General features: G+C 45.6%; 1 protein-coding gene across 1 annotated transcript in view; it reads left to right on the top strand.

Moving 5' to 3' along the window:
• Window positions 1–21,813, top strand: part of TAF3 (TATA-box binding protein associated factor 3) — a 171,136-nt gene that overhangs the window by 112,195 nt on the left and 37,128 nt on the right. Inside the window, exon 3 of the mRNA XM_030216145.1 lies at window positions 19,598–21,351. Within this exon, the coding sequence (XP_030072005.1) occupies window positions 19,598–21,351 (1,754 nt within the window). The remainder of the gene's footprint in view (window positions 1–19,597; window positions 21,352–21,813) is intronic.

Genomic DNA, 21,813 nt, shown 5'->3' with positions numbered 1-21,813 from the left:
GGAAAGGAGAAACAGGGGTGATATGATACAGACGTTCAAATATTTGAAAGGTATTAATCCGCAAACGAACCTTTTCCGGAGATACGAAGGCGGTAGAACAAGAGGACATGAAATGAGATTGAAGGGGGGCAGACTCAAGAAAAATGTCAGGAAGTATTTTTTCACGGAGAGAGTGGTGGATGCTTGGAATGCCCTCCTGCGGGAGGTAGTGGAGATGAAAACGGTAACGGAATTCAAACATGCGTGGGATAAACATAAAGGAATCCTGTTCAGAAGGAATGGATCCTCAGGAGCTTAACCGAGATTGGATAGCAGAGCCAGTAGTGGGAGGCGGGGATAGTGCGGGGCAGACTTATACGGTCTGTGCCAGAGCCAGTGGTGGGAGGCGGGACTGGAGGTTGGGAGGCAGGGATAGTGCTGGGCAGACTTATACAGTCTGTGCCAGAGCCGGTGGCGGGAGGTGGGGCTGGTGGTTGGGAGGTGGGGATAGTGCTGGGCAGACTTATACGGTCTGTGCCAGAGCCGGTGGTTGGGAGGCGGGGATAGTGCTGGGCAGACTTATACGGTCTGTGCCAGAGCCGGTGGCGGGAGGCGGGGCTGGTGGTTGGGAGGTGGGGATAGTGCTGGGCAGACTTATACGGTCTGTGCCAGAGCCGGTGGTTGGGAGGCGGGGATAGTGCTGGGCAGACTTATACGGTCTGTGCCCTGAAGAGCACAGGTACAAATCAAGGTAAGGTATACACAAAAAGTAGCACACATGAGTTGTCTTGTTGGGCAGACTGGATGGACCGTGCAGGTCTTTTTCTGCCGTCATCTACTATGTTACTATGTTCCTCTCCCTCTCCTTTCTTCCTTTTCCAGTTCAATTCATTAGCTTCTCTCCTTCCCCCTCCCATTGCATAAACACCCCTCCCTTCCTGCAGCCCTCCTGAGTATGTGCCTATCTCTACCCCCACTTCCACCCAGCCGCAACTTCAGCCCTGCTGCTGCACACATTGTACTCCTGTGGCTCTTGATCAGGACAAAAGACATTACAGTCATGTTCTAGTCTAGGCCCTAATTGGGCCTGAAGTCACCACAATTGCCTAGTTTGGGACCAATTCTCATAACTCTTGCGCTGTATGAAACAGCACCGGGAAATACTGCGGGAACAGCGCAAATAATAACTTTCCAATGCTCAACACTAATAGCATGCAAATTATATGCACATTGTTAGTGTTGGGCATTGGGAAGTTAAGAAGTTCGCGGTAAGCGCAGCTCTTGTGCCTCACATCCAGGCAAAATAGGAAGTGCAAGCACACATTGTTGCCATCCTTCTGCACCCATAAATATAATCTTTTCAAAATGCTCCTATTTAAGCACAGAAAAATAGGCACAGATGTAAGCTTTCACTTTGGATCCCGCCTGGACTCACGTTTGTTTCTTCGTTGTCAGTGGCAGAGGCTACACGGATTTCCCTTCTGCTTCAAAAATAAACCCCCAAAATTGGCAGTCAAATGTTAATCTTAAGGAAATCCTCTCAACAAACCCCTGAACGCCACCTCTGAGCTGGCTGTAAATTTTCTGTGTTCTGTTTCTTTGCTGCATTTAAAATACAAACTGTGCACATCATTGGCGTGCACGTTCGCAGTGGCAGCACGCTCCTCTGAACATTCTGCTCAGTTTGACTCCGGCGCTAGTCTCGCAGTAATCGACTGTAGTGCTGACATAGGTGTTCTGAGCATTGCCACCCTCCGTTATGGACAGCTCCTTCGGACCTCAGTGGGAATGAGAGACACCGCCTTATCCTGTCTTCATTCAACTTTGTCAGCTATACAAATGCATCCTGGTGTTCTGTTTGTATCTCCTGTTAGATGTGTCTCTTCCAAACTGAAGAGTTCTAGTTTATGCATCTTTATATAGAAGTAATTCTTTATCCTGAATCAGTTTGTTTCCCTTTTCTATACCGTTTTTTTTCACTGTGCAGTGTCTTTTTGGGATGGAACGAACAAATGTGCACACATATTTCTGTAATAGCATCAGGACATTTTCTGTTTTGAGAATCATTTTTAAATTCCTCCCTATCTGTTGATCAGTGCTGTGCACTGGGGGCTAGTGATTAGAGACGAATATCCACAGTAAGTTCTGGATGGTGTAGGGCAGGAATGCTTAACAAGCATATTTCTGAAAATTCAAACGTACCTAGACACAGAGGCATATTTTCAAAGAATTGTGCAAGTGTAATTTTATCAAAAAATCCACATTGTGAAAAGAACATGTGTACTTTCACTAATGTGGGGAACTAAGGGTTTTAACTTGTAATATAGTGAGTCTGACTTATAAACATGTCCGTTATAAGTTAGACTGAGGTTTTGAAGTATTTATCCAGTGGGTTTATTTTAAGGAAAAAGCCCACAACCTGAACTTATGGTAGAAATCGGTGGTTTTAATAGGCCCAAGTCTAGTTGTGATCTCTTTCTGAACTTTAAGGAAATACTATAACATAGTAACATAGTAGATGACGGCAGAAAAAGACCTGCACGGTCCATCCAGTCTGCCCAACAAGACAACTCATGTGTGCTACTTTTTGTGTATACCCTACTTTGATTTGTACCTGTGCTCTTCAGGGCACAGACCGTATAAGTCTGCCCAGCACTATCCCCGCCTCCCAACCACCAGCCCCGCCTCCCACCACTGGCTCTGGCACAGACCATATAAGTCTGCCCAGCACTATCCCCGCCTCCCAACCACCAGCCCCGCCTCCCACCACTGGCTCTGGCACAGACCGTATAAGTCTGCCCAGCACTATCCCCGCCTCCCACCACCGCCTCTGGCACAGACCATATAAGTCTGCCCAGCACTATCCCCGCCTCCCAACCACCAGCCCCGCCTCCCACCACTGGCTCTGGCACAGACCGTATAAGTCTGCCCAGCACTATCCCCGCCTCCCACCACCGGCTCTGGCACAGACCGTATAAGTCTGCCCAGCACTAGCCCCGCCTCCCAACCACCGGCTCTGGCACAGACCGTATAAGTCTGCCCAGCACTATCCCCGCCTCCCAACCACCAGCCCCGCCTCCCAACCACCGGCTCTGGCACAGACTGTATAAGTCTGCCCAGCACTATCCCCGCCTCCCAACCACCAGTCCTGCCTCCCACCACTGGCTCTGGCACAGACCGTATAAGTCTGCCCAGCACTATCCCCGCCTCCCAACCACCAGCCCCGCCTTCCACCACAGGCTCTGGCACAGACCGTATAAGTCTGCCCAGCACTAGCCCCGCCTCCCAACCACCGGCTCTGGCACAGACCGTATAAGTCTGCCCAGCACTATCCCCGCCTCCCAACCACCAGCCCCGCCTCCCACCACCAGCTCTGGCACAGACCGTATAAGTCTGCCCAGCACTAGCCCCGCCTCCCACCACCGGCTCTGGCACATTATGTTAATTGTAGTAGTTCTATTTATCCAGCGTCAACTGTCATGCTCAGTGTGCGCCTACAAGTCCTGAACCCGACAGGTTGGTTGTCATAAACTAAAGAAAGCAGTAGTTCTTGACCGAGGACGGGTGTGTCCTGAAGATAGGTTGAAATCCCTTGTTTTAAAATAAAAGTAATTTGTTTACACTGTCCAAACCATAGTGGCCAAATCAGCAATGATCTGTGGAACCTATTTTTATCTAATACAGTTATTAATGTTAGGTCCTTCTATATTACTACTACTACTTAACATTTCTAGAGCGCTACTAGGGTTACGCAGCGCTGTACAAATTAACAAGGAAGGACGGTCCCTGCTCAAAGGAGCTTACAATCTAAAGGACGAAATGTCAAGTCTGGGCAGGCTAGATTTCCTGAGTAGAGGTGTAGTGGTTAGGTGCCGAAGGCGACATTGAAGAGGTGGGTTTTGAGCAATGATTTGAAGATGGGCAGGGAGGAAGCCTGGCGTATGGGCTCAGGGAGTTTGTTCCACGCATGGGGTGAGGCAAGGCAGAAAGGGCGGTGCCTGGAGTTGACGGTGGTGGAGAAGGGTACTGAAAGGAGGGATTTGTCTTGAGAGCGGAGGTTACGGGTAGAAACGTAAGGGGAGATGAGGGTTGAGAGGTAAGGAGGGGCTGCAGATCAAGTGCATTTGTAAGTTAGTAGCAGAAGCTTGAATTGAATGCGGTACCTGATTGGAAGCCAGTGAAGTGACTTGAGGAGAGGGGTGATATGAGTATATCGGTCCAGGCGAAAGATAAGACGTGCAGCAGGAGTGCTGGCCAGTGTCCCCAGCTATTATTTTTTCAGTTTAGTTTACAGAAGGGTTTATTTTTACTGTAACCACAAATGCAACATTTCAATAGCACCTGTCTTTTTGTGCAGATTAAGGGCAGCGTTGCTGTGAAAGCCTCCTGTAGATTTTTACTGTTGAGTTCTATCTGTTCTGCAGGGAATGACTAAGGCATAATCAATCCTTCTGTACAGCCTAAAGCATTAAACAAGTTCAGGTCAAAATAATTGGCATAGGGTTTGCTAGAGGGATGTCAAGAGTTCGCCGATCCGTGAGCTCCGTGTGCTCACCTCGGCCGTCGCGCTCCCCGGCAGGAACTGCCCGGGACCGTGTCGGCTAGGAGTTGGAGGGAGTTCGCCTGTGGCCTGTAGTGCGGGCCCGGCCTCGTGGCGCGAGCCCGGTCCGGGCGGCGTGTGGGCCTCTTCAGTGGGTGTTCGCGGATCTGCCGGCCCAGCGATCTGGGGACCCACCACACCACCGCAGCGATCCCTGGCCCAGCAGCCCGACGCCCATGTTGCCCTTCCCGCCGCGTGGCACGGCCAGCCTCCACCGCGAATCTTCCACACTGGGCTGTCGGTGCACAACGAAGCAGTCCACAGGCACCACAGGCACCACGGATCAGCAAATCTCCCTGCATCAGGAGGAAGTATTAACGCTCCAGTTGCTCTGAGAACACCCCAGCTTTCCCTGGTCCACCCGAACCTGCCTCTCTCCGCTTGCCTGCTACAGTCTGACGGTTCCAGCTTCTTCCAGTCCGCTGATCCAGCTCCCCCCTGCTTGCTGCAATCCAGCCGGTCTACCGTGTTCCAGTCCGCCTGATCCCAGCTTGGCTTGTTCCGATCCGGTCCGCCTGACCCCAGATTGTTCCGGCCCTCCAGTTTCCCAGCTTGTTCCAGCCCGCCTGAGCCCATCCTGTTCCAGTTCGCCGATCCAGCGTCCCCCTTGTTTGTTCCAGTCCATCTACTCCAGCCTGCTTCTAGTGTGTTCCAGTCCGCCTGCTCCAAGCTCGTTCCAGTCTGCATGATCCCATCTTGTTCCAGTCCGCCCGATCCCTGGTTGCTCCAGCGTCCCCCTTGTTTGTTCCAGTCCATCTACTCCAGCCTGCTTGTTCCAGTCCAAACGCTCTAGTGTGTTCCAGTCCACCTGCCCCAAGCTCGTTCCAGTCTGCATGATCCCATCTTGTTCCAGTCCACCAATCCAGCTTCCCTGTGTGCTCCAGCGTTCCAGCTTCTCCCTTCTTGTTCCAGCCCATCTGCTTCAGCCTACTTGCTCCGGTACACCTGCTCCAATCCCAGCTTGTTCCAGTCCACCGATCCAGCTTCCCTGTTTGCTCCAGCATTCCAGTCCGACTGTTCCAGCTTCTCTTTGCTTGCTTCAGCCTACTTGCTCCGGTACACCTGCTCCAGCATTCCAGTCCGACTGTTCCAGCTTCTCCTTGCTTGCTTCAGCCTACTTGCTCCGGTACACCTGCTCCAGCATTCCAGTCCGACTGTTCCAGCTTCTCCTTGCTTGCTTCAGCCTACTTGCTCCGGTACACCTGCTCCAGCATTCCAGTCCGACTGTTCCAGCTTCTCCTTGCTTGCTTCAGCCTACTTGCTCCGGTACACCTGCTCCAGCCTACCTACTCCAGCACATCTGCTCCAGCGTGTTCCAGTCCGCCTGAACCAGCTTCTCCCTGCTTATTCCAGTACCTGCTCCAGCCTGCCTGCTCCAGCTCATCTGCTCCAGCGTGTTCCAATCCACCTGAACCAGCTTCTCCCTGCCTGTCTCAGTCCATCTGCTCCAGACTGCCTGCTCCAGCTTCTCCATGCTCGTTCCTATTCATCCGCACCAGCTGCTCCAGCCAACCTGCTAGCTTGTCAGCCATTGACTTACTTGCCTACTAGCTTACTAGCCCGCTAACTCACCAGCCATTGACATACCTGCTCTCCAGTTTCTCCCTGCTCACTCCTGTCCTCCTGCATCAGTATGCTCCAGCCCGCCTGCTAACTTGTCAGCCCTTAACTTACCTGCTCTCCAGCGTCTCCCTGCTCATTCCTATCCATCGGCACCAGCATGCCCCAACCCGCCCGCTAACCTGTCTCCCACTGATTTACCTGCTGACCTGCTAACTTGTCAACCTACCTGCCTCACTGCTTGTTCCAGCCCACCTGCCTCTCCCTGCTCGTTCCTGTCCATCCGCACCAGCCTGCTTCACCCCGCCTACAAGCTTGCAGCCACTGCCACACTTGCCTGCCTCCTAACCTGCCAGCCACGCACTTACCCACTCTCCAGTACATCAATCCCACCAATTCCAAGCCTCCGGCTCTTCGCTCTGTCACTACACTTACACCTGTCACACTGTAACCACTACTTATGGCCCCTGTCCACATCTTCTTCCTTGCCCTGTCCCTTCCTAATCTTTTTCCCCTCCCCTTACCGCTGTCTACCGCTGGAACCCATTGCCCTCCCGTGTTCCCTCCCATCCTGCCCGCTACGGCATCCCTCACCACCTCACCATCTCTCCTGTCCCCCTCCTCCTTCCTAGCCCTTAATCTCCAACATCTCCTTCCTACCATTAACCCTTCACCATTCCTCCTATGTGCACCCCGTCTTCGTCGCCTTCGTCGCCCGACCTCCCCCACCCTCCTCCGCACTCTCTTGCTCCTCCTCCTGCTATCCGCGGGAGACATTAACCCTAATCCAGGCCCCCCCCACCTGTCCTCCTCCTTTCCATTCAAACGCTTCCGTGATGTCTCCAACCTCGTCCCTATTCCCCTCCTCCCCCCCTCTTCCCTCCCCTTCTCATGTGCCTTGTGGAATGCCCACTCGATCGGCAACAAACTGCCCTTCACCCACGATCTCTTCATCTCTCGTTCCCTCCAACTGCTCGCCCTAACTGAAACCTGGCTCTCCCCTGACGACTCTGCCTCAGTCGCGGCCCTCTGTCATGGAGGCTATCTCTTCTCCCACACTCCCCGCCCAGATGGCCGCGGTGGAGGCGTCGGGCTACTTCTCTCACCCTCCTGTAGTTTCCAACCCCTCCTCCTACCGCAGTCTCACTGCTTCTCGTCCTTCGAAGCTCACTCCATCCGGCTATTCCATCCATTACCACTCAGAGTTGCAGTCATCTACCGCCCCCCTGACAAACCCCTCTCTTCATTCCTTACTGACTTCGACGCTTGGCTCACCGTCTTTCTTGATCCCGCATCTCCTTCCCTCATTCTTGGTGATTTTAACATTCACGTTGACAACCCATCCAATGCCTACGCTTCTAAATTCCTTGCTCTGATATCCTCCTTTAACCTCCGACTATGCTCTACCACCCCTACTCACCGTGATGGCCATTGTCTCGACCTCGTTCTCGTCTCTTCCTGCTCACCTTCCAATTTCTGCACCTCAGTCCTTCCTATCTCAGATCATCACCTAATTACCCTCACACTTCATCACCCTCCCCCTCAACCTCGCCCAACTATAACCACGCCTTTCAGGAATCTCCAAGCTGTCGACCCCCCTACCCTATCCTCCCACATCTCCAATCTCTTCCCTTCCATCTCGTCTTCTGAATCTGTCGACACGGCTGTCTCTACCTACAATGAAACTCTCTCCACCGCTCTGGATACCCTAGCACCATCTGTCTCTCGCCCCACTAAGCGCACTAATCCGCAGCCCTGGTTAACCCCCTGCATCCGTTACCTTCGCTCCTGCACCCGATCTGCTGAACGACTCTGGAGGAAATCTCGCACCCTATCAGACTTCACCCATTACAAATTCATGCTATCCTCCTTCCAATCCTCCCTATTCCTTGCCAAACAGGAATATTATTCTCAATTAACCAATTCTCTTGGCTCCAACCCTCGTCGCCTCTTTGCCACCCTCAACTCCCTACTTAAAGTACCCTCCGCTCCCACCCCTCCCTCACTCTCTCCTCAATCACTAGCTGACCACTTCCGCGATAAAGTGCAGAAGATCAACCTTGAATTCACTTCCAAGCCTTCTCCTCCCTGTGACTTCTTAACCCACTCCCTCAACCAACCTAACCCGGCCTCCTTTTCCTCCTTCCCTGAGATCACCGAAGAGGAAACTGCTCGCCTTCTTTCTTCCTCCAAGTGCACCACCTGTTCCTCGGATCCCATTCCCACCAATCTGCTTACCAACATCTCTCCTACAGTTATCCCCTCAATCTGTCACATCCTCAACCTCTCTCTCTCCACTGCTACTGTCCCTGACACCTTCAAGCACGCAGTAGTCACACCACTTCTCAAAAAACCATCACTTGACCCAACCTGTCCCTCCAACTACCGCCCCATTTCTCTTCTACCCTTCCTCTCCAAACTACTTGAGCGTGCTGTCCACAGCCGTTGCTTTGACTTCCTCTCCTCTCAGGCTGTCCTCGACCCGCTTCAATCTGGCTTTCGCCCACTACACTCGACAGAAACAGCACTCTCTAAAGTCTGCAATGACCTGTTCCTCGCCAAATCCAAAGGCCATTACTCCATCCTCATCCTCCTCGACCTATCCGCCGCCTTTGACACCGTCAATCATAATTTACTTCTTGACACACTGTCCTCATTTGGGTTCCAGGGCTCCGTCCTCTCCTGGTTCTCCTCGTATCTTTCCCAACGCACCTTCAGAGTATCTTCTAATGGCTCCTCTTCCACCCCCATCCCGCTCTCTGTTGGGGTTCCCCAAGGATCTGTCCTTGGACCGCTTCTCTTCTCGATATACACCTCTTCCCTTGGCTCGTTGATCTCATGTCATGGTTTCCAGTACCATCTCTATGCCGATGACACCCAGCTTTACCTCTCCACTCCCGACATCACAGTTGAAACCCAGGCCAAAGTTTCAGCCTGCCTTTCCGACATCGCTGCCTGGATGTCCAACCGGCATCTGAAACTGAACATGGCAAAGACTGAGCTCCTTATCTTTCCACCCAAACCCTCTTCTCCTCTTCCCCCACTTTCCGTCTCTGTTGACAACACCCTCATCCTCCCCGTCTCTTCAGCACGCAATCTCGGAGTCATCTTCGATTCCTCCCTCTCCTTCTCTGCCCATATCCAACAGACAGCTAAGACCTGTCGCTTCTTCCTCTATAATATTAGCAAAATTCGCCCCTTCCTCTCTGAACAGACCACCCGCACCCTCGTACACTCACTCGTTACCTCTCGTCTTGACTATTGCAACCTTCTCCTCGCTGGCCTCCCGCTTAGCCACCTATCCCCCCTTCAATCTGTCCAAAATTCCGCCGCACGTCTTATCTACCGCATGAACCGATACTCTCATATCACCCCCCTCCTCAAGTCGCTTCACTGGCTCCCAATCCACTACCGTATACAGTTCAAGCTTCTTCTATTGACCTTCAAGTGCACTCAATCTGCTGCCCCCCATTACCTCTCTACCCTCCTCTCCCCGTATGTTCCCACCCGTAACCTCCGCTCTCAGGACAAATCACTCCTATCTGTACCCTTCTCCACCACCGCTAACTCCAGACTCCGCCCCTTCTGCCTCGCAGCACCTTATGCCTGGAACAGACTTCCTGAGCCCATACGCCATGCGCCCTCCCTGCCCATCTTCAAGTCCTTACTCAAGGCCCATCTCTTCTCCCTTGCTTTTGGCGCCTAACCACCTTCCCCATTCCTGTTACCTACACTGACTGCGTAGTCTATTACCGTTAGATTGTAAGCTCTCTTGAGCAGGGACTGTCCCTCCCCGTGTTTAAACTTGTACAGCGCTGCGTAACCCTGGCAGCGCTATAGAAATGCTAAGTAGTAGTAGTAGTACTTAGATGATTTATGATTTAGAAAGCAAAATAAAAAGCTGCTGTTATATATTTAATATGTAGAGATATGCATATATGTATATAATAAGATGTTTACACATTCACCTTGGTGTTCATAATTCTGTGGGTAATTTTAGACAGGGAATAAGTGTACAGGTGCATACGTTAGCTCCTATTCGGCTTATCTCATTTAGTTTCTGTGGTGTCTTGATATACTACCGCCTTTCAACCTTGAATAAAGATACAGTAAAGCAGTTTACAGTATAATACTGCAAAAGAAAATAAATGAACTACAATCTCTCAACAAATATAGAGAAAGCAGAGAGGTAGTGTCAATGCTTATTCCAAATTCCTGGAGAAATGGGTTTTCAGGGCCATCTTAAAGTGGGCACAATTTGATTCTTCTCTTAAATAATAAAATCTAGGAGGCCTTAAAATAAAAAGGTGCCTTGTGTTACATGATGGCTAGAGGGAGGCAGAAGAGTCAGTTGATTCATATATTAGGGCACTAGTAAAAGAGGCCCGTTTCTGAGCAAATGAAACGGGCGCTAGCAAGGTTTTCGTCGGCAACACCCCCCCCCCCGCCAACCCCTTCGTTGTTGTGGCATTGCTCCGCCCTCAACGTCATGACGTTTGACGTGAGGGCGGGGCCCATAGCGATTTCCCACCGCCTCCCTCCCTAACAAACCCCTTGGTTGTTCTGCCATTGCTCCGCCATCGAGGGCGTGGCCCGTAGCGATTTCCCACCCCCCGCCTCCCTCCCTGCCAACCCCTTCGTTGTTCTGCCATTGCTCCGCCCTCGAGGGCGGGGCCCGGAGCGATTTTGGTGGCTTCACCACCATGAACCTTTTTGAGGGAAGTCAGGGCTTTGCTTCACTGACGTCACTGTCTTCAGAACGTTGAGGGTGAGTTTTATATATATAGATATAAGTTAGAGTAGTGATAAAAGGTATAAGTAAATCAGAAAGATAAATTGTAGTGTACTGGTGCAAACTACTTTATGAATTAACTGTAGGGTTTTAAAGAGTATACTAAAGACTGGAAGTTAGTAAAGCTTTTTGAGTACAGAGGATAATGTGATCAGATTGACTGTAAGCAGCCTGGCAGCCATAGTTTGCAGCTTGTGAGTGGATGCATGATTTAGTCCAAAAGGGTAATGGGTAATGTGATTTGATATACTGCCTTTCTGCTTTACAGTCAAAGAAGTTTACATTTATTATATGCAAGAGTTAATCACAACAGTCGAGTTCAAAATTAAAGACCAGGGTTCTCAGATTTTCAAGGGCAAAGAGGTTTTACTGAAAAAAATTTGCCTAAGGACAAAATAAGATGACTTGAAAATCAGTGCAATTTGAAATTCAAATATTATTTAAAAAAAAAAAGAAGAATCAATTTTGCATTCAATAATTGTGAGGATTGATCTTGAGTTGGATAAGGGAAGAGGGAACATTATGAAACCCATATGGCCGTAGGCATCGAAGGAATTAGCTTCATACCATGTTCAGAGAACCATAGGGCAAACAGCATCAAGACATGTGTTTAAGTTGATGAGATCTGGGTTGAACTGATCTGTGTATCCACTAAGTCCCAAACTTTGGATAGTAGTAGCTAAAGGTACTAGAAATAAGAAAGCTAGGGGAAAGGGATGGGGGTATCTAGGACCTCTGGCTCATGAATAGGGGAGGTGGTCTTGAATGAGGTTATAAGAAAGCTTTTAAGATTTAATACTTTAAAGAACGATGCCAATGTGTTTGATGAGAGCTATGGGCTCTCAGAGGATTCAAAGGATGTAGGATCCCAAGTAAGTGTCATAAATACAGTAAAAGGTTTCCTAGTTGTGACCAACGACTGTGTGATCCAAAGCTATATGGAGACCTAAGTCTCAGGATTTAATGTGTTTCTATCTGCTCAAAGAGTAGAGTGATGTGGTAACCGTGTTAGTACACTTTTAAAGGTAATAAATAGAAAAAAAAAAAAAACTTAGAAAAGAAAATAAGATGATACCTTTCTTATTGGACTAACAATACATTTTTGATTAGCTTTCAAAGGTGACCCTTCTTCAGATCAGAAATAAGCAAATGTTGATAAATAACAGTATATGTAAGTGAAACACCAAAATATTCCAGTGACAGTCTCACAGGTAAGAGGGTGAGGTGGGTAAGATGAGAAACAAGGGAGCTGGGTGGATGAGAGACAGGAAGAGATGCATGGTAGATAAGAGGGTGACAAAGCAGTAGAATTTAATGGTTTATAATGGGCTAGAAAACCAAGATCTTTGTTAAGTCTTGTCTGGTGGGTGTCAAAATATTTCATCATTTTGACTTCAAAGGTCTTATATTCCTGGGTTGTCTTAGTTTCCTTTTAGTATTCTCACCATAAAATCATTGATACAGTGTTCTGGTTTGTAAAGTGCTGTCCCACAGAGGTGACATCCTGGTTGGCACTGGCATTTTTCATATGATGTCTGTGTAAATTAAATCTCCTCTTTAGCATCTGGCTTACTTCTCTAATGTAGCAGCCTTCTTCACACTTTTTTACATTGAATGATATATACCACATTGGAAGATGAGCATGTGAAGGATTCCTTTATGTTGAATATTTTTCCTTTCTGAATGACTGTAGGATCCTGTAAAATGTGTTGGTACAATTTGCGGTTGGCTATATTGCAAGGATGTGTGCCACTCTCTTCTTTTTGAGTTTCTTTTGGGACCTTGCTTTTCAGTAGTTTCTGTTTTAAGTTGGGTGGCTGTCAGAAAGCCAGGACTGGTGGGGATAGGAATATCTCTTTCAGTAGTTCATGCTCGTGGAGTAATGGCTGTAGATCCCTTATGATTTTTCTCAATTTTTCTAGCTCTGGGTTGTATGTCACAACAAGGGGGATTCTCTCTGTAGCTTTCTTTTCCTTGCACTACAATAGGTTTTCCCTGGGTATTGTAAGGGAGAAGGCAACGTTCTTGGAGTTTGGGACTTAATAGATACACAGATCAGTTCAACCTAGATCTCATCAACTTAAACACATGTCTTGATGCTGTTGCCCTATGGTTCTCTGAACATGGTATGAAACTGGTCGGGACTGACGAGCTGGTGGTCTTAACACCAATTGTGAGGATAAGTGGGAGGTGCCACAGCTGTGAAATAATAGGCAATGACATAGATACACAATAATATTTATGTGCAGGATATATATTTGATATTCACACAAATACATATAACGTAACATGTGTAGTATAGGCTTCTGCTACCAACTTGTGCCCAATGCACTAGAAGGTGCATGTGTATTTATTTTATTTTATTTATTGTATTTGTATCCCACATTATCCCACCTATTTGCAGGCTCAATGTGGCTTACAGAGTGTGGTTATGACATGGTCAATTTAAGCTAACAGGTACAGTAATGTTTGAAGATTAGGTACGGGAAGATCTACAGAATCATTTCATCGTAACAGGTACAATTATTGATGTTTGAAGGTTAGGTAAGGGAAGATAGACGGCAGGTGTTAGGTAGTATAGAGGTGAACTGTGTGGATTATTGAGGTAGTTTTGTAGGCTATGTGCTTTCTTTGTATGCCTTTTGGAAGAGATGTGTTTTCAGAGATTTGCGGAAGTTAGTTATCCCGTCGGTAGCTTTCAGGTCTGTAGGTAGAGCGTTCCACAACTGCGTGCTCAGGTAGGAGAAGGTGGTGGCGTGTATCAGCTTATATTTTAGTCCTTTACAGCTGGCACACTCTCCCTTACACACATTTTTTTATGCACATTCGGTTTGTATACAATTTGTTTACTGTATCAAACTTTTTTTCCGTGTGTGTAGAGCTTTTGTAACACAAGACTTATTACAGTGGCTCCTCTCCATGTGTGTATATATATAGATAGATATCTCACTCAACTCTTATCTGTAATATTGCTAATCTGTTTTCACTAGATCTATTTTCCCTTCTTGCAAATATTAACATATCTAAGGGTATTAATTTGCTGTTTTAGATGAAGTTACTTCAAGGGCCACTTCTGCCTGTAAATTATTATACAGTTATACTTATTGGCAGTGTCCAAGATAGTTATAGGACTTGGAAGAAAAATAGCAGTTTTCAAATTACAGTTTACTATTCACCAAAGAAATTTAGCATCCGTATAAATTGCTGATTTTCATTGTCTTTTTTTTTAACCTGCACATAATGTTGCATTGATAAAGGACACAGCTTGCTCTACTGAGTTTTATTATAGATCTTGAGTAAGCCTTTGAAAACGATTAGTGCACCTTTCAAATGGACAAAACTTGATTAAATAATTATTCAAATAATGGTCAGTAATAGAATACAAAGGGTTATCTCCTTGCTAATCCTCAAGTAATGGAATTGGTGTATCTCTGATTTTTCTCTTAGCTGCTCCCAGTGTACTGAGGAAAGAGACAAACGTGATTATGAGAAATAGGGGGAGTCACTGGAGGCAGGCATGGAAAAGGAGACCTTATCTTAAGCAATTAATCAAGAAACTCATATTGTGGGACAATTATTCAAAGCTAATTCTAAAATTGCTTTAGAGCCCTAGGTCCTGAGATATTTTTCTAGAATTTTGTCAAGGTCATCAAGAGCACCGGGGGGGGGGGGGGGGGGGGGGGCAGATCCCTGCAACAGAATGAAGGATCTTCATGAAAATGTGCATATTTAGAACTTAAAAAGGAACTGATGCATAGGGCTGCATCCTGGAGCCTTACTAATAAAATGATTTTTTTTCCCTTATTATCCATGCTAGATCAGTCCAGGTGAGTGGATTATGTCCCCCAACCACTGGATGGAGCCAGAAAAAAAAAAGCTGATTTCAACCCTTTAAAGGGGGCTGGTACTGCCTTCAGCTTTTCAGTATTTCTCTCACTCCAGCAAATGGTGCAGGCATGTAGCTTGATGCATATAGAATGAATAGGCTGCTCCCAGGAAAGCTGTAAGCCCAGGTCCCCAGTGGCATGTAGAAACACTGTGGGCAGCAGTCCATTGGAGCTGATTTCCTTTCTCTCTTGGGAACATACTCAGGATCTGAATTCTTATACCAGTGGGTTTAACGCTGGGTAGCCCCTGGTGGCTTTTCACCTTTGGTCTGACAGCAGGAGCTACTGACAGACCACTCTCTCTCTATCCTTGGAAAGGAACTGGAAAGCAGTGATGTTTACAAAAAAGAAAGGCTTTCAATGCGGCCTCTTCCCAGACTTGCCTTCTTGTCTCCTGTGGTAATTTGTTAAACTTGAATAGACGGGGTCTGAAGTGTGCATAATCAGTTTTCGTGCATGCGTGAAATTGAGCATATGTGGAGGCCAGCATCTGGCAGCAGTGGTTCGGGGACAGTGGTGGCAGATGACCAAGAAGAGCTTGTTTGGCGGGAAGGAGGTCTTCGGCTGGTGGGATTTGGGGATCCCCACAAGCATAGGTATTTCATTTACTTTGGGAGGGGCGCTGGGAGGGGAGGCAAGTTAAATTTGCTTTTTGCTTTGGGTGGGGGTGGCGGTAGGGGACATGAAATTTTTGGCCCACCCACTTTGATCTCAGGCCCCCCCCCAAGTCAGCTGTGTCTACGTTACTGGATCATCTGTTTTTGTCTCAACCACTTCCTCCTGTGCATTTATGCCACACAGATATTTAAATGTCTCTATCATATATTACCTCTCCCGCCTTTCTTCCAAAGTATACATATTGAGAACTTTAAGTCTGTCTCCATACGCTTTATAACAAAGATCACTAACCATTTTAGTAGCCACCCTCTGGACTGACTCCATCCTGTTTATATCTTTTGAAGGTGCGGCCTCCAGAACTGTACACAATATTCTAAATGAGGTCTCACCAGAGTCTTATACAGAGGCATGATCACCTCTTTTTTTCCTACTGGCCATTCCTTTCCCTATGCCCTCAAACATCCTTCTAGCTTTCACCATTGCCTTTCCTACCTGTTTGGCTACCTTAAGATCATCACAAGATCACACCCAAGCCCCGCTCCTCTTTCATGCACAAAAGTTTTTCACCCCTTAAACTGTACCATTCCCTCGGGTTTTTGCAGTCCAAATGCATGACCATGCATTTTTTTTTAATTTTTTTATTTATGATTTTACAATTTTACATCCATTTCAAAAATGTAATAGATACAGAAAATATATTTTAACATACTATAACATAGGAAATATAATCATTCTTATATTGACCACAATCGACACCACATTATGAGGCAAGAAACTAGGAATAACAAAATAAAGGAAAGATTAATTGAGTTTAATTTGACCATGCATTTTTTAGCATTAAATCTAAGCTATCAAATTCCAGACCATTCCTCTTACTTCGCTAAGTCCTTCCTCATGTTATCCAATCCATCAGGGGTGTCTACCCTATTGCAGATTTTGTTATCATCCGCAAAGAGGCAAACCTTATCAGACAACCCTTCATCAATATCGCTTACAAAAATGTTAAAAAGAACTAGCCCAACAACCGAATCGTGCAGCACACCACTGGTAACATCCTTTTCTTCAGAAGGAGCTCCATTTACCACTACCCTCTATTGCCTTCTATTCAACCAATTCCTAACCCATTTGGTCACTTTAGGGCTTATACAGATATACCAAGGGCAGTCAGTTTATTTACTAGTCATCTATGTGGAACCGTGTCAAAGGCTTTGCCAAAATCTAAATACATCACATCTAGTACTCTCCCTCGATCCATCTCTCTGGTCACCCAGTCAAAGAAATTCATCAGATTTGTCTGACAAGATCTGCCTCGGGTCCTGTAATCCATTGGATTACTGTTCTCTGTTTTAAAAGAGTTTCCATTATTTACTTACCACAGAAGTCGTTCTAACCGGCCTGTAGTTCCCAACCTCTTCCTTCCATTTTTATGAAGAGGGACCACATCTGTTCTTCTCCAGTCCTCTGTGACCACTCCCAACTGTAGAGAAGCATTGAAAAGGTCATCCAGCAGAGGTGCTAGAACTTCCCTATGTTCCTTCAGTAGTCTCGGATGTATGTGATCTGGCCCCTTCATTTTGTCCACCTTTAGTTTAGCCAGCTCCTCATAAACACAATCCTCTGAAAATCGTTCAAGTACTACCACCCCTCCATTCCTATTTATTTGTCTTCTGTGGTCCAGCTCCCCGCCATTCAGCTGTGAACACAAAACAGAAATATTTGTTAAACAGTTCCGCCTTACCTTTATCAGCTTGTACATATTCCTCACCTTCACTTTTGAGTCTTAAAATGCCACTTTTGCCCTTCCTCCTATCAATAACATATCTAAAAAAACGTCTTGTCTTGATAGCCTTGATTTAGGATTTCAGTCTTCTGAACCTGGCACTGTTTCAGGCTGTTACCCAAAGAAGTTGTGCAAAATGTATTTACTTATTTTTAACATTTATAACTGACTTACAAAATAGCGTACATAAGATATATGACAAATTAAATGAACACTTCAAACTTGTTAACCTCTTAGAATCCCAATCATAGTGGCTCCGCTACAAATTTACTGGGGTATCTTTAGTATATGGGACCTAATGAAATTAGTTTGCGAAAATGGCAAAGTACAACCAATCTGTATGCGGTTAAATATTTACCATGAGCACTGGCATACTGACACTATTGCTACTTTTTGTTGGGGACTATGCTTTCTGTGCCAAAATTAATTTTGATTAATAAATGGTTTAGTAGAGTTGACCTCTTACAGTTAAGTGGAACAGGCTCTCTCATGCCCTTGTTTTTAGAATCTGTTTTTGTCATTGTCATCTGAAAAGATTGAACTGTGTGCAGCTCTTTGAAAAAAAAAGACTCTTTAGTCACAGTATTACCATACCTAGGCTTATTGTGCTGTTGCAATCATAGCTGAACTAAGACTGGTGATTAACGATAGTAATTTATTGCATCTGAGGAGGGTAGAAAATAGGAGATGTTGTCGTTATCATGAATCGTATTATAAATAACCCAGAGCAAAGCCCTTGGAACGCTTGCATGGTGTCAGCAGCAAAACCCTTTCAGGCACCGTAGCTTACAATGTAGCCATAGAAACCCCAAAGTCATATTGTTATCTAGGTCTTGCTGCAGTTTTATGATACAACAGTATTAACATATAGATTAGGCCATTTATAATTCTAGGTGTCATTTCAGATTGGCTTGCTTATGTAGCATTTTAGTATTTTATTGTGCAGAGTAGTAGGGAAATGGGGCACTTTTACAGGTCACTGTATGAAGCCATTCGTAATAGACAATGGTCTCCTACTTTTTTGTCAACTCAATCAATGCATTGGTTTATCAATTATGACCAACATTGTAATTATTTTTGCCTATCCTATTATTCTAGGGGTCAATTCACAGCTGCCTCTTCTTCTATTAGTCATGAGTCAGATATTAGGGTTTGCCAAATATCAACTGTTATAAAAGGGTTTATTGAGTTATTTGGGACTGACAAAATATGTTTGGCATGGCCAGAAATAGTCAAGTGGGGCACATGAGCCGCCTTAAATATTTTAGGAATGCCCTCCACCCACACACTTAAAATATAATTAATTGGCTCTCAGAGCTTCCATCCCAAATATATTTACTTGTGATCAGTACACACGGGTCTTACTGGGCCTTGCTTTCTGTTGCATAGCTCCTGTTATTTTCTATGGAAGGAAAAGCATTGAATTTCTTCTAAGAACATATGACAAGGAAATAGAAGGTTCATGAGCTCAGTATCCTCTCTTCGACGGTGGCCAGTTCAGGTCATAAGTACCCAGAAGATCCCAAAAAGTAGATCAAATTTTTCATAGCTTATTTTAAGGGATAAGATGATAGCTTTCCCTTTCACGGAGAGAGTAGTAGATACTTGGAATGCCCTCCCGCGGGAGGTGGTGGAGATGAAAACGGGAGCGGAATTCAAGCATGCGTGGGATAAGCATAAAGGAATCCTGTGCAGAAGGAATGGATCCTCAGAAACTTAGCCGAGATTGGGAGGCGGGGCTAGTGTTTGGGTGGTGGGGCTAGTTCTGGGCAAGACTTCTACGGTCTGTGTCCTGAAAATGAGGCTAGTTCTGGGTAAGACTTCTACGGTCTGTGTCCTGAAAATGGCAGGTACAAATCAAGGTAAGGTATACACAAGAAGCACATATAAGTTTATCTTGTTGGGCAGACTAGATGGACCGTGCAGGTCTTTTTCTGCCGTCATCTACTATGTTACTATGTAAGTCTGCTTAGTTATAATTTTTTTAATGGTCTTTTCCTCCGACGCCACCCAAAATTGCTGACCACTCTGACTCCACAGCTGTACCTCTTGGGATAGGGAAACATCTATTGTACTTGAATGTATCTCTTGTTGGCTTACCACTGAAAAGGCATGAGCTAGATCCACCTCACCCCCCCCCCCCCCCCCCAAAAAAAAAAAAAAAGTGTGTTCTGATTTCCTTTGTTTTCTGTATATCTAAGATAATTATGCCTGATGACTTTATCTTACTGGCTTACGTACAATACTGATTTCACTTTCTTGTAAAATGCAGTATGACATTACAGCATGATATCTGTAAATACAGATATATGTATACTTGATGAAACAAGTTATTTTATGTCTCTTCACATCTGAATAACTTCTTCTTTTGCTTCCTGCAGAGGAAGAAGAGGAGCAGGTACCCACTGATGGAGGTACATCAGCCGAGGCTATGCAAGTTCCCCTGGAAGAGGAAGGCGAAATGGAAGAAGATGAAGCTGTTAATGATGAAAATTTCTTGAGCAAAAGACTATTAGAAAGTCCTGAAACTGAGGAAATGCCTCCTTTGAAACGACCTAAAATTGCTGGTGGTAAAGGAGACATTACTGAGGGAGCACTAGAACCTCGAGAACCTCTTAGTTCAATAAACTCGCAAAAGGTGCCTCCCATGCTTTCCCCTGTTCATGTACAGGATAAGTCAGACTTAGTTCATGTATCACCAGAGCCACCAATGCTGGCTTTGGTTTCAAAATCACAAATTCCAGCTCTCAAAACCTTAGAATCAAAATCATTATTACCTAAAGCAAAAGGAAAAGTGAGTTCACCTGGACAGAAAACTAAATCACCTAAATCGACTCCGTTGACAACTGTTCTTGGAAGTCCCATGCGTTCACCAAAAACTGTTCCCAAAGAGAAAAAATCACCTGGACGTGCCAAAAGCCCCAAAAGTCCTAAGAGCCCTAAAGTTCTCATGCATGTTCCGCAGCCAGCAATCAAGGTGGAAACACCTACTAGGACTCCCTTGACCATATTAAGTGAAAAGATGGGAAAAGACAACATACAGTTAAAATCGGAGCCAACATCCCCTGAGCCTGAAAAACTAAGTGGTGAGAATTTGTCTAAAAAACCAGCAGTAGCAGATAAGACTATTGAGGATTCGATAGATGCTGTGATTGCTCGTGCTTGTGCTGAATGGGAACCGGATCCATTTGAGTTCTCCTCAGGTTCAGAATCGGAGGGTGATGTTTTTACCAGTCCAAAGAGACTCACGATTTCAGAGCCTATAACTGTTCCTACGAACAATGTATATAAGGGAGGGAGCACACCTGTGCTTATGTCTGGCGGCACTTCTAGCTCTGACACTTCTTGGACAATGGATGACTCTATTAATGAAGTAATTCGAAAAGCATACATGGGCACTTCTTCAAATGTACCTATCATCCTCCCAATTATATCTTCTCCTTCTGCTTCCCCTCCAACTCCTGAGCCTCTGCTCAAAGTCTATGAAGAAAAGACCAAGTTAGCATCATCAGTTGAAGTAAAAAAGAAGCTGAAGAAGGAGCTGAAGACAAAACTGAAAAAAAGAGAGCGAGACAGGCAAAAGGACAAAGAGAAAAGGGATAAAAATAAAGATAAAAACAAAGATAAAGAAAGGGATGCAAATAAAGAAACAAAGCTTCTATGGAAAGATATGGCCAAAGACATAGACTTTGATGCTCATAGGTTCAAAATGAAAGATTCTGTTGATGTCGATGTAAAAGTAAAGCTGAAAGATGGCAGTGCCAAAAAAGAAAAAGAAAAGCATAAAGATAAGAAAAAAGATAGGGAGAAGAGCAAGAAAGATAAAGATAAGAAATTTAAAGACAAGAACAAGGAAGAGAGGCTGAAGGCTTCATCAGCACCTCTTTTGTTGACTGCCAAAGACATAGCTCTACCGTTATTCACCTCTCCTGGTGCTGTGAGACTTCCATCTTTACCATCTGTGTTGCCATTGCTTCCTGATAAATTGTTTGAAGAGAGAGAAAAATTGAAAGAGAGAGACAGGAAAAGAGACAAAAAGGAGAAAAAGAAAAAAAAAGAACGGGAGAAAAAGGAGAAAGAGAAGGAGAAAAAAGAGAAAGAGAAGAAGGAAAAAGAAAAACATAAACACGACAAAGTAAGATACATTGTTCTGAATCTTGTGTGTTTCTCTTTTGGGGTCTCATTTTATGACATGACATTTTATAAGGGCAACAATGAGGCATATTTTCAAAGCACTTAGCCTTCCAAACTATGTAAGCCGCATTGAGCCTGCATTGTGTGGGAAAGCACGGGGTACAAATGTAATAAATAAAAAAATTTTAAAAAAAATTGCATGCAAATGCCGAAGCGCAAACTTACACCTGCTTTGCAGCAGATAAAATTGTGTGTGTGTATGTTCTAAGCATTTAAGGGCCCTTTTACTAAAATGTGTTAATGCGCTAAGCCCATTTCTTAACACAACTTTTCCCTTTTTTTTAACATGACCATGAATTAGGGCTTTTTTTTTTTCTTTTTTTTTTTGGCAGGTCCTGTGCTAATTTTTCCATTAGCACATGAGACCTACAAAAAAAATCAATGCAGAAGCACTTACTGCCTC

Source organism: Microcaecilia unicolor, chromosome 10 (genome assembly GCF_901765095.1).
Source record: "Microcaecilia unicolor chromosome 10, aMicUni1.1, whole genome shotgun sequence".
In the NCBI taxonomy this organism is placed as follows: Eukaryota; Metazoa; Chordata; class Amphibia; order Gymnophiona; family Siphonopidae; genus Microcaecilia; species Microcaecilia unicolor.
This window is presented reverse-complemented; position numbering and strand designations above follow the sequence as displayed.